The sequence below is a fragment of the Dermochelys coriacea genome, chromosome 3, assembly GCF_009764565.3.
Source record: "Dermochelys coriacea isolate rDerCor1 chromosome 3, rDerCor1.pri.v4, whole genome shotgun sequence".
Classification (NCBI taxonomy): domain Eukaryota; kingdom Metazoa; phylum Chordata; order Testudines; family Dermochelyidae; genus Dermochelys; species Dermochelys coriacea.
In genome coordinates, this window is record NC_050070.1 from 131,276,772 (window position 1) to 131,289,167 (window position 12,396).

The 12,396-nt window shown below is 43.5% G+C and overlaps 1 protein-coding gene across 1 annotated transcript; it reads right to left on the minus strand.

Annotated features, from left to right (window-relative positions):
- Positions 1 to 932: 932 nt before the first annotated feature.
- Positions 933 to 7,244, minus strand: PSMB1 (proteasome 20S subunit beta 1). Its single transcript, XM_038397640.2, has 6 exons — positions 7,061 to 7,244; positions 5,221 to 5,328; positions 3,808 to 3,889; positions 3,124 to 3,253; positions 1,967 to 2,073; positions 933 to 1,221 (listed from the first exon to the last, which is right to left on the minus strand). Exons 1-6 carry the CDS (start codon positions 7,159 to 7,161, stop codon positions 1,036 to 1,038), a joined length of 714 nt encoding a protein of 237 aa, XP_038253568.1. The 5' UTR covers positions 7,162 to 7,244; the 3' UTR covers positions 933 to 1,035.
- Between the last annotated feature and the right edge of the window lie 5,152 nt (positions 7,245 to 12,396).

Sequence of the window (12,396 nt, forward strand, 5' to 3'; positions counted from 1 at the left end):
TCCATTTCCAGGCTCTAGCAGCTGTGAAGAGAACCTTCCAAACATGGACTTATTGTAAAACAATACAGTGCCATTTTCCAAATTCTGCAGACAGTTGAAGTGCCTCTGCTGATGCTCAGTTTCCCAAGGTGCTGCAGAGTGAACACTAAACAGCTCGCTCCACTGATGCTATTCAGCAGGTAAGTCATTTGCTCCTTGGGAAAGCTCTGAGCAGCAGTAGGTGGCAAATGTAGCTACTTATGAGATAGGAGAATCCAAAAGTGAAGAGTTTAGGACATATGTATGGTTGTGGAGACATTCCCAACACAGCAGCCACATGATATTGTGGTGGTCATTGGTGGGCTTCACATTTGAATACTAACTAGTTGGCAGCAGATGTGAAAGATGAGCCCCTGAGCAGGGTTCAAGGAAAACACTGTTAGGAATCCCTGCACCCTTCTCTTTCCAAGCAGAACTGGCCTCTAGCTATCAGGTAAGGTTTCTAAGCCCTATATGGTTGAGGATGAGCAGGAGAGATAAATTAGAGTAGTACAGATTCTGGAGAAAGAGCAAGTTATATGGGCTATAAAGAGAAGGAACACTGAAACCAATCCAACAAAGAATGTCATGATAGAACAGAGGAGGAAGAAAGTGGATTCATTTTTTTTTTCCTTCATCCTGAGTAGTATGCTTACTACTCTTACACACAACTGCAAAGTTAGCTCACAGAGTAAAACTGGCAGCTGTAAACTGAAGGGTAATTCAATCTATCACGTGCTGTCAGTCAAACATTTGATCTACTGTGCAGCATTCTTTCTGGTTTTTCCATTTATCAACACAAACCCATATCCCAACCAGTGAGTGAATGGGTTGCCCCAATTTAATCAGGAAACACCATCACTTTTCAAACCCCATCAGTAATGTCTGAAGACAGCAAACATTCAACATTTTGATAACTTTTGTTCTTTTAATAAGACAAATGTCACCAACATAAGTAAATCAGACTGGTTACAAATTAGATTACATAATGCAGATTTAATTGACAAGTATTCAGAATTAGTCTTTCCGTAACTGAAGTGTCTCCTCCTTAATACCATCTTTTGTGACAATGGAGATCTTAAGTGCATCTCCAGTGTACACATCTCTCTCAGCTGCAGAAATAAAGACATCTTTAACTAGTTGCATAGCCTTTTCCAGGGACAAAGGTACATGCTCCACATTTTGCATATTCTTGAAGCCAACCTAGGAAAGAAAGTGACACTGGATTACGTTTTGTTTCACAGGTTTTTAAAAATTCAAGTAAAGAGAAACTAAAATTAGTTTAGTCAGACATCAGAATTGCTAGGCTTAAGTGTGAACAGAAATTCTAAAACACAGATCAATCTCTTCTGAACACCAAACACTTGCAAAGGGATTTGGTTCAACAATTTGATCTATGAATTTAATCTACGAATTTAAACTTTGATGTAAGACTGCTCAAAAACTCGTGCATAAAGGGAGGTGTGCTAATAATTCTATTATAGCTACTGAGTAGAGAGAGCAGGAAATTGGGCTCTGGATAAGGCAAGTATGGTTTTTTCTCCTCTCCAACTAATATAGAGTAGTTTTATTAAAAACCACAATGAACACTGAAACAGAACTAGTTTGTACAGAAGCTTCCCATTCTAGCATTGCTCGAGAGCTACCACACTCTGCATTACGCCAGATCATCTAGTAGAGCACAATCTGTTTACACATTGCTTTGCAGTACTCTAAGAACATTAAGAATTTGCACAAGTGTGAACATTCAAGTTTCTAAAGATTGTCCAAGACTTTCACTCACGTTTGCACTTAACAGAATGGTGCAGGGAAAGAACCACCATTCCACAGCCTAACTATGTTACAGCCCTATTACACAGGAGCCATGGTAAAATTGTTCGGAAAGAATGAGACACATAGGTTACCAAGATGTAAAATATTTTTGACATAAAAATCAAGACTACTTTACCTGGTTGTCAAGCAGGGGCTGTAGCATAGCACTTGCTGAACCACCAGCTTTGAAGGCATCTCTCTGGTATGAGCCTACTGGGTCAAAGCTGTACACTGCTCCCTTCCCTTGAAAAGAAAAATGTATATTAAATATACATGCCAGAAAGCTATTTTCTTAATGATATACAAGATCTACTTCAAAAACACTACAAATACTAGTTTCCAAGCCATCCTGAGACAAGATTAATAACTTGACCCCTGAAAAAAAGGTGGTTGGAGGTTTGAGGATAAAGACCAGCTCTGATTCTTGGTCAAAGCCATAGAATAGAGGATCCTAATGGTATTCTGGCTGGAGCTCAACTAAATAATTGGAAAAGCTTAAAAGCCAGAGATAAGAACATGCTTCTGAGGTACTAAAAGTGATAGTTACTTTCCAAGTTTTATTAAACTACCGCTTTTATATAATCCAAATCTCCAAGAGTTTTGATTTGAAACAGTATATTCTTTAATTTCACAGGCCATTCAGAAAAGGAATATGCTGCTGGAACAGCCCTGCCTACCAATAAAAATAATGCTAACTTTATCTTCAGATCCTTTAAGATGGGAGTTGGTAAAACATTTCATCTTTAAACTAGATATATATGCTTGACCCCCAATACAGGCGAAGTCCTGTGAAAAGAACACTGGCAACCCATGCCATTGGCATTCCAGTGTTCTGTACGGTTGCTTTTCCAAACAGCTTGAAAGACAAGCAGTATATTCCAATCCATCTTAAAAAATTAAAACATGAAAAGATAGAAAGGTAGTGTTTTTAGCAAAGATGTTATTTCATCTGTGTATAAGTCATTTGAAAAAGTAGGATTTAGCCATCTTTAGATTTTGGAGTTCATACACACAGACTCTTCAGAGACTGACAGCCGTAATATATCAAGATGTTGGTGAAAACTATAAGATTGGTCATATAAACTATGCATTAGTTTACCTAATTAAATTTAAAGGGATTGTAATATTTACCAAAGCTATTATAAAGTGCTTTGAGAGCCTCAAACAAATGTAAGTGAAGAGCAACATTTCATGTAAGAGAAGCAAGTCTGCTTCTGCTGAAATGATTGCCCTTCACCTACAGAAATCAGCTACCACTCACTTTGCTCTCCACAAGAAAGTCTAAGTCTTTACCTTCTTCATCAAGCCCACCAATGATGTTGTAAACGTAGTAAGGAAAGAAGCGGCGAGAATACAGGATTGTCGACAGCATTGCTGCAATAGCCCCAGTAGTCATGGTCTTGTTATTGGAATGCTTATACATCTGCAATCACCAAGGGGTGCAGAACACAAGGGTGGGATAAACAGTAATATTAGAATAGTAAGTGGACATAACCACTATTTTTATAACAAGTAAATTTCAAACTACACCTCACCAAGAAAAAGAGTGCATAGCAGGAATACAATTCAAATACATTTAATGATACAAAAATTCAATTAGTAATCTAAAAAATTATCATGATTAAATGTTGGTGTACACATTGGGTTTCTTAAAGTAGCTTAAGCACAAAATTTAGGTTTCATACAGAAGTTTTCATAAAAATACTGATTTTAAAAATGCTTTACTCTTCACAATTTGAGTTCTAATTGCCTTTGCATTTTACTCAGTAAATACACTTTCCCTTTCTAGTTCTTTCACTAGCAGCGCTACAATGTTTGGGGTATAAATATTTCAGGGGAATGTTTGAAACAAAACAGCCAACTTTACTTTGTTACATTTTTATTTGTTTCTTCACCTGATCTAATTATTGCTCACTTCTCTAATATTTTAGTAAGATTACTTTCATTTATACATAAAAATATCAAACATCTAGCTACCTTTAGTCTTGCTTCGATAATTTTAGTCAATGTAAGGCAGTCTCCATGAAAACCACTGCATCCAATGACTGTTTGATCTGTTCTGTAAAATGCAAAATTTGATATTTCAGTAAGCATTAAAAACATGAACCATCAACTCCACCAGATTCTTACATTGATGAGCAACACTAGGAAAGCACTGAACATATTCTTAGCATTTTTTAATGCAATGCATCGGTTGGTAACAATGATCAGCTAATTCTCTATAGACTATTAGCAAGTGATTTGCAAATCAATATGGCTCTGTATACCAGTTTGGGAACCACTTATCTAGTGGTTAAGTGCAAGACTGTGAGAAAGGAGAAACAGATTCTATTCCCAGTCCTGTCAGCTAATTTTGTAATACCACAGGTATGTGATTTAACCTCTGTGCCTCAAATTGCCAATCTAAGATTGGAACAACAGGATTTACATACCTTATAGGGCTATTGAGAGGTTTAATTAACATTTTATAAAGTGTGATCAGAGTGAAGGAGCTACAGAAATACAAATTATCAAAATATTAAACTTTTATTTAAAAATTTAATGAGAGTCTATAGTCATTTCAAGCTTAACTATTTACAAACTGTGCCATTTAAAAATTGACAATATATTTTATATAAAGCTGTTAAATTTATTAACTTTAACAACCTAAAGTGACAGGTTTTTCCTCTTACTATAAGGCTACATCAATGATAGGCAGCCACCATATTTCAGCAGACGGAAATGGTACCAAGATAACTCACCACTGGACACTACCAAGAAGTTACTGATATGCTAAGGAGTTTGCTGGGAGAAACTTGAACTCATGTGAACGGTCAAAGACGACAGAGGGTTTGTATCTGTAGCTGGTGGCAGTTGGGAGTGTGAGTGAGGCATTTGCCACATTAAAAAGCATGCAATGATAAACTTTTTACAGGGGAAACTATCCCGTGCACTGAAGGAAGTATAGGAGAAACATGAAAGAAGATTGATAAAGGAACTGCTGACAGGTTCACTGCTGATCTCCACTTGGGAGCTATTTGAAGTGCCACATGATCATCTATAATAAGGGACTATTGATGTACCTACTGGGTGTCAGGAACAGGCAAAGCAATTCACAACAGCAACTCTAAATGCTGCTACAATTAGCTGAGCACTCTTAGGGGTGCCCATCAAAAAAAGCAGATATACTTACCTTGCGTTTAGGAAATCAAAAACATCAGTCTCAGTGAAATTCAAGCAGCAAAACACAAACTAAGAAACTTCATCTCATTTACAGCATCACAACAGAGCCAAAATTAAACCCTTACAAATTTGCTTTCTGTCTTACTGGAATATTTTTTCTGGGACAGCAAATGAAAATGCTGGTCATTCATTCTCCCTAAGATTCCATACTACAAAATTAAAACTTACAGTTTATAGCATTTTGGACTGTCCCGGCTGTGAATTGCATAACCTTCACTCAGTCGCGTGTCTGAGGCAACAATAGAAAAGTCTTCTCCAGCAATTGCCAGCACCGTCCTTAAAGAAAACAAAGACTAATGTATAATCATGATTTCTAACAAATACTCACTTAGGTAATAGGGAAATGTAACTACTGCATGGTTCTCAAACTGATCTGAGCAGTTTTGTCACAATGATGGAGCTTTTTAGTCTTTAAGCAGTTATGCTTCCTGCTAGATGTCATACTGTCCAGTACTCAAGATTTCCAAAAGGGTTTACAAAAAAATTCATACATTCACCATAAGTGGCTGCTTCATGTCTATATACTTTGGGTGGCAGTGGGGGTTATCTGTGTAAGTTCAGTCACGATCAAATTTATAGACAACACGAAGAAGGCAATACACAAGTAGGATGGTAAAAACTTTATCGTGACCTGTGCAAAGGGGCTGAGGATGAGTGGAGAATCAGTCCTCATAAAGGTAAAGTCTTACACAAAGGAAGTGAAAAGTGCTCAGACACATATGATGGGAAGATACAACTAAGCACCAATACCTTCACATTTGAGTTTCGTTTTCATCTTGTCTTAATACTATCCTACCTTTCTCAAATAACCAACTACAATAGTTGCCACAAGTAAGTTACAGAATCAGAAGACTGGGATAGGTAGTGGGACACCCAAGGATCTGTTTTTAGAAGTGGCCCAACATGAAAAATTCTGTGAACCAACAAACTAGTGCATCTGTGTGCCCAGATCCCACAGTCACCTCAGAAAAGTGTATTAATAAAACATCTAATCCACCGGTAACAGTTATTCCCAAGTAAGTTTCAACACAGCAGATACAACTTTTATAGGATGATGTTGCCGTTGGGCTTTCTGAACAATTCAAGGTGGTTTACGTTACGAATACTGAGGATAACAGTCTAAGATGCATACGTTCTAGAAAGAAAGTGATAAAAATCTGCCAGGATAATTTGCCATTACAATTTCAGAGAAGGGGATGAGATCACCAACACAAGCCAGGAGATCACTACACCTTGCTTTAGATTTAAGTTAGACCCTTTTGTTGGATGCTCCCTTCTCAGTGTAATGGTGCTTCTAAAAGCTGGACGCAACACGGGGATTTCTTCATCAGACTAAAACCTGCCTTTCAGCGTCCCGCTGCCATGAAAGCTGCTGCACGGCCCAGCTTCAATATAGAAAAGCAGTTTCCAAACCTCCTTTCCTCCAGTCTTTCAACCAACATTCAGCTGCACAGACGGCATTCGTACGCCCTAGCATTGGGTGCGGCACCTAGAGATCGGGGCAGGTGCTCAACTACTAGTGAAAACAGCAAGCCACACGCTGCCCCTGAGACGTTACAGCCACGGGTCCTCTGCACTTGAGGGTCTGTTCATCACGTTGTTGGCCTCCCTCCTCTGCAGGGAGACGGGGGGTCCCTCCAGTGTAAAGGAGCAAGAGGGGAGGCAAAACCCCACACGGAGCAGCTCGGAGCGGGGAAGCTGCTGCGGGGCTCCGAAGGCACCGGGGATTCGGTGACCCCCCCCGCGGGGCGGTTCGCGGCCGGGCTGCGGGAAGCAGCCGCGGGAGGAAGCTGGAGTCTAGCGGAAGGGCAGCGGGAGCTGTGGCTGTGACCCGGCCGTGGCCCCCGCGCCCTGCTCCCCGAGAGCGGGGGGCGCCCGCCGAGCTCGGGGAGCTACCGGGAACAGAAAGCGAAAGCGACGGGTCCCGCAGCGCCGCGAGCGCCCGGGGGGGGGGGGGCGACGAGATCGCGGGGCTGAGGGTCCCAGCGGCGAGGGCCCGGGTCTTTACCCTCCGTTGAAGGTGTAGGGGGAGAACCGGTGCTGCACGGGGGCGCCGAGCTGATGCCCCGTCCCGGGCCTGGGCTCCGCGTAGCCGGCTGGCGACAACATCCTGGCGCGAGTCGGGAGCCGGCTCGCGGCTGCTGTCTCACGGCAAAATGGCGGCGCCGGAAGCGGAACTCCTTCCCTTACTAGCGGCGTCCGCTCTAGGCTCACGCTGGCCTGATCTCCTCGGCTCCGCGCTCTGCGTTCTCCCGGCGCCGGCAGCGCCGCCTGCAGGCGGGAGGAGTGAACGCCGCGCGCCCGGCCTGCAAGCTTCGGCCTCGGCACTGAACGCTCCCCAGTAGGGGCGGGGAGGGGGCGTCCACAGGGGGGCGCGCTGCCTGCACCGACCCCGGGGTCGCCTCACACCCACCGGAGTCTCAGCATGACACAGGCCGAGGCCGAAAGAAAATGAACTGGCACAACTTGAAGAGCAGCTGCAGAGACATTCAGCTCAGCCAGCCCCAGCGCTGCCCTCTGAGGCCGTCGCCTTTTCACTGAGCTGGGTTGGTTGGGGGAGAGTTTGTTTGGGCAACAGCCCCTCAGTCAGGTGGCATGCTGGAGTTAAAGGGTCCATGGCTGCTGAGAGTGAAAGTCGGTCAGATATGGGACAGCTGAGGAGAACCCCCTGCTCCTCCCCCCTCCCAAACAAACCCACCCTTGTCAAATACAAGTAAAAGCTTTCAGGGTTATGATGTGCTTTCACGCTGCTCATGCCATGCTTTTAAGCAGGACAACTGCATTAGGTGATACTGCTGCCTGTCTGTATATTTGATACAATCTCTTCTCAAAACCCTGCCACACCCCAGTGAAGTAAACAAGCATCTCATCAAGAAAAGGAGTACTTGTGGCACCTTAGAGACTAACAAATTTATTAGAGCATAAGCTTTCGTGAGCTACAGCTCACTTCATCGGATGCATCCGATGAAGTGAGCTGTAGCTCACGAAAGCTTATGCTCTAATAAATTTGTTAGTCTCTAAGGTTCCAACAAGTACTCCTTTTCTTTTTGCGAATACAGACTAACACGGCTGCTACTCTGAAACAAGCATCTCATCAGTCACTCTCTCCCCCTGCACAGAGCACACAGCCACTAACATCAAATTATCCTTTCCTTATTGGGTGCTATGATAGTGTTTACCACTCTTTTAAAGGATTCATCAACAGCAGACAAATTTATTTTACGTATATTTCTGATTTGCCAGTTGCCACCATGTTTGGATGCATTCTCTAAGGCCCCAGTCTTGCAAAAATTTACAAATGTGCTTAAGTGTAGGCTGTATGTAGTCTCATTGACTTCAATAGGAGTACTCACCAGGCGTAAAGTTATTAAATTAAGCATATGCAAGCTTTATGTGTCTGATCTGATTTTCTCTCTTTATGGTATTGCCAGGACACTCTGCAATAGGTTACAGTGGTGTTAGTGATATGGAATAAATAAAAATTTTGATAACAACCTTGCTTTGATTTGGACTGCCCCAAGATGATTAGCAAAAGGTAATCTCTAACAGTTGCTTTTTGCATTACTGTGACAACAAAACCTAACTGCACTGGCTGTTGGCTCACACCTCAATTAGAAAAGACAACATTGTTTAGCTGTGTCATTAGGTAAAACAACTTCAACATTTTTTGCAAGGAAGTTTAGTTGACTGTCAGGCCTTGCTGGATCAATTTGGCATGGTGACCAGTGCGGTGCACCCCAGCAAAATGGCAACAGAACACATTTCAAGACCAAATTGCTCCCAGTAGTGCACAGACTATCACAAGTCTATTTTGAGTAGACTTGTTCCAAACAAACCATCTCCTGTAGGGACACCATGAGGCGGAAAATATGGACAAAACTAATGTTGTTAAAAATAAATTTAATCTAATCTTGGACCACAAACACCAGAACATCCTAATCATAGTTGTACAGCTATTGTATGACATCAGAGTTGAGGACTGAGTGCCCTAACTCTGCATTCCACTACCATAATTTGTTAGTCTCTAAGGTGTCACAAGTACTCCTTTTCTTTTTGCGGATACAGACTAACACGGCTGCTACTGTGAAACCTGTCATAAAAGATACAGATTTCTTTTAAATTTAAACTGAACTCTGAATTTCCTGGGTTTGTAGTGCTTGCTCTTTGGATAATTATAACCTCCTGGTAATGTTTTTTACTCTTAATTTTTACTTAATTTATGTACTTTCAATCTTAATTTTATCTTTACTTAGCTTTTGTCTGGAGATTTATGAATTGGCATGTGTGAATAAGACTACTGAACATTAATTTCTAGCTTTAATAACATAAAAATTACTCTATAAAGCCATCATTATTTTCTCCCTTCCTCCTAAAATTTGTATTTGCTTGAAAAAAGACAAGGGAGTGTGTGGTGGTCAGGCAGAAAGTTAATGAAGCTAAAAGGGGGTAAACATGGGATTATATATCTATTTCAGAGGGGAAAGGCCTGTCTAGGTGGAGATGAAAGGCCAACTGAATAAAAGCCATCAGGAAGCATGGCTTTAGCTAGGTGCGGTAAAGGATATCTAACCAAGGTTTTTAAGACAGTGACACTGAATCCTGGCCAGTCTGTGGATTAGAGGAAAAGCAACCACCCAAAGCAGCATCAGTTGGATCAGTTTACACTCAGGGTGAAACCTGTATTTACATGATCCTTAAACTGAAAACAAAAATAATCTCAAGTATTGAGTTTCCACCAGGGCCGGCTCCAGCTTTTTTGCTGCTCCAAGCAGCGAAGGAAAAAAAAAAACAAAAAAACCAAGCCTGGTTGAGCTGCCGCCAAAGACGAACAGAGGCACTGCAGGGCCTGCCGCCAAAGACCTGGATGTGCCGCCCCTTTCTATTGGCTGCCCCACGCACCTGCTTCCTTCGCTGGTGCCTGGAGCCAGCCCTGGTTTCCACAGTAAGGCACTGCTCCTGAAAATTGCTCAGCGCATGCAGTAACTGCAGTCTGCTTGGAGTGCAGGTAATTTTGAAAAGGACCATAAAAGTGAAATCTTCGGTAAGCTTAAACACAAAACAGAAGCTTACAAGAAGTGGAAACTTGGACAGATGACTAGGGAAGAGTATAAAAATATTGCTCGAGCGTGCAGGGGTGTAATCAGGAAGGCCAAAACTACAACTGGAGTTGCAGCTAGCAAGGGATGTGAAGGGTAACAAGAAGGGTTTCTACAGGTATGTTAGCAACAAGAAAAAGGTCAGGGAAAGTCTGAGACCCTTAACGAATGGGGGAGACAACCTAGTGACATGATGTGGAAAAAGCTGAATTACTCAATGCTTTTTTTGTCTCGGTCTTCACAGACAAGGTCAGCTCCCACACTGCTGTCCTGGGCAACACAGTAAGGGGAGGAAGTGAGCAGCCCCCAGTGGTAAAAGAACAGGTTAAGGACTATTTAGAAAAGCTGGACATGCACAAGTCCATGGGTTCAGATATAATGCATCCGAGGGTGCTGAGAGAATTGGTTGATGTGATTTCAGAGCCATTGGCCACTATCTTTGAAAACGTGGTGATCAGGGGAGGTCCCAGACGATTGGAAAAAGGTAAATATAGTGCCCATCTATTAAAAAGCGAAGAAGGAGAACCCGGGAAACTACAGACCAGTCAGCCTCATCTCAGTCCCTGGAAAAATCATGGAGCAGGTCCTCAAGGAAACCATTTTGAAGCACTTGGAGGAGAGGAAGGTTATCAGGAACAGTCAACGTGGATTCACCAAGGGCAAGTCATGCCAGACCAACCAGATTGCCTTCTATGTTGAGATAACTGTGGCTCTGTGGATATGGGGAAAGCAGTGGACGTGATATATCTTGACTTTAGCAAAGCTTTCAATACAGTCTCCCACAGTATTCTTGCCAGCGAGTTAAAAAAGTATGGATTGGATGAATGGACGATAAGGTGGCTAGAAAGCTAGCTAGATTGTCGGGCTCAACGGGTAGCGATCAACAGCTCAATGTCTAGTTGGCAGGCGGTATCAAGCAGAGTACCGCAGGAGTCGATCCTGGGGCTGGTTTTGTTCAACATCTTTATTAATGATCTGGATGATGGGATGGATCGCACCCTCAGCAAGTTTGCAGATGACACTGAGCTGGGGGAGAGGTAGATATGCTGGAGGGCAGGGATAGAGTCCAGAGTGACCTAGACAAATTGGAGGATTGGGCCAAAAGAAATCTGATGAGGTTCCACAAGGACAAGGGCAGAGTCCTGCACTTAGGACAGAAGAATCCCATGCACCGCTACAGGCTGGGGACCGACTGGCTAAGCAGCAGTTCTGCAGAAAAGGAGCTGGGGATTACAGTGGATGAGAAGCTGGATATGAGTCAGCAGTGTGCCCTTGTTGCCAAGAAAGCGAACAGCATATTGGGCTGCATTAGTAGGAGCATTGCCAACAGATGAAGGGAAGTGATTATTCCCCTCCATTTGGCACTGGTGAGGCCACATCTGGAGTATTGTGTCCAGTTTTGGGACCTCCACTACAGAAAGGATGTGGACAAATTGGAGAGAGTCCAGCAGAGGGCAGCGAAAATGATCAGGGGGCTGAGGCACATGATTTATGAGGAGAGGCTGAAGGAATTGGGCTTGTTTAGTCTGCAGAAGAGAAGCGTGAGGGGGGATTTGATAGCAGCCTTCAACTACCTGAAGGGGGGTTCCAAAGAGGATGGAGCTCGGCTGTTCACAGTGGTGGCAGATGACAGAACAAGGAGCAGTGGTCTCAAGTTGCAGTGGGGGAGGTTTAGGTTGGATATTAGGAGAAACTGTTTCACTAGGAGGGTGGTGAAGCACTGGAATGGGTTACCTAGGGAGGTGGTGGAATCTCCATTCTTAGGAGTTTTTAAGGCCCGGCTTGACAAAGCCCTGGCTGGGATGATTTAGTTGTTGTTGGTCCTGCCTTGAGCAGGGGATTGGCCTAGATGACCTCCTGAGATCTCTTCCAACCCTAATCACCTACGACACCATCTTGCATGCTGCCCTGCTGGAGGGCCTGTACAGAGTAGTGTGGCATCAAGGACTGTGATTTTTATTGTTTTCCCGTCCTTTATGGAGCCATTTATAGAGACAAAAAATCACTGAATGAGGCTTCTCTTCTACACCACCCAGGAACCAAGTCTACAGAAGTCCAGCCCGGGGCTGTTCGCAGCGGGTGGTTTTTGGGTTGTGTTTGATTTGTGGGCGCTGGGTTCTCCGGCAATAAACATCCCCCGGGGGGGGGCGGCCCGCGCTGGGGCGGGCGGTCCGGCCGCGGCCGGGGGCCGCTGACCCTCGCGGCGCAGCGAAGGCGGGATCGGGGCCTCTCCGCCCTCACTCAAGGG

Bases quoted from the DNA above. Each gene is read 5' to 3' on its own strand.
- PSMB1 (XM_038397640.2), bottom strand. From the start codon at position 7,161: ATGTTGTCGCCAGCCGGCTACGCGGAGCCCAGGCCCGGGACGGGGCAT. The intron at 5,329-7,060 runs GTAAAGACCCGG...GTTTTCTTTAAG, and splicing joins CCCTACACCTTCAACGGAGG to GACGGTGCTGGCAATTGCTG. The intron at 1,222-1,966 runs GTAAAGTAGTCT...TTTCTTTCCTAG, and splicing joins AGCCCCTGCTTGACAACCAG to GTTGGCTTCAAGAATATGCA.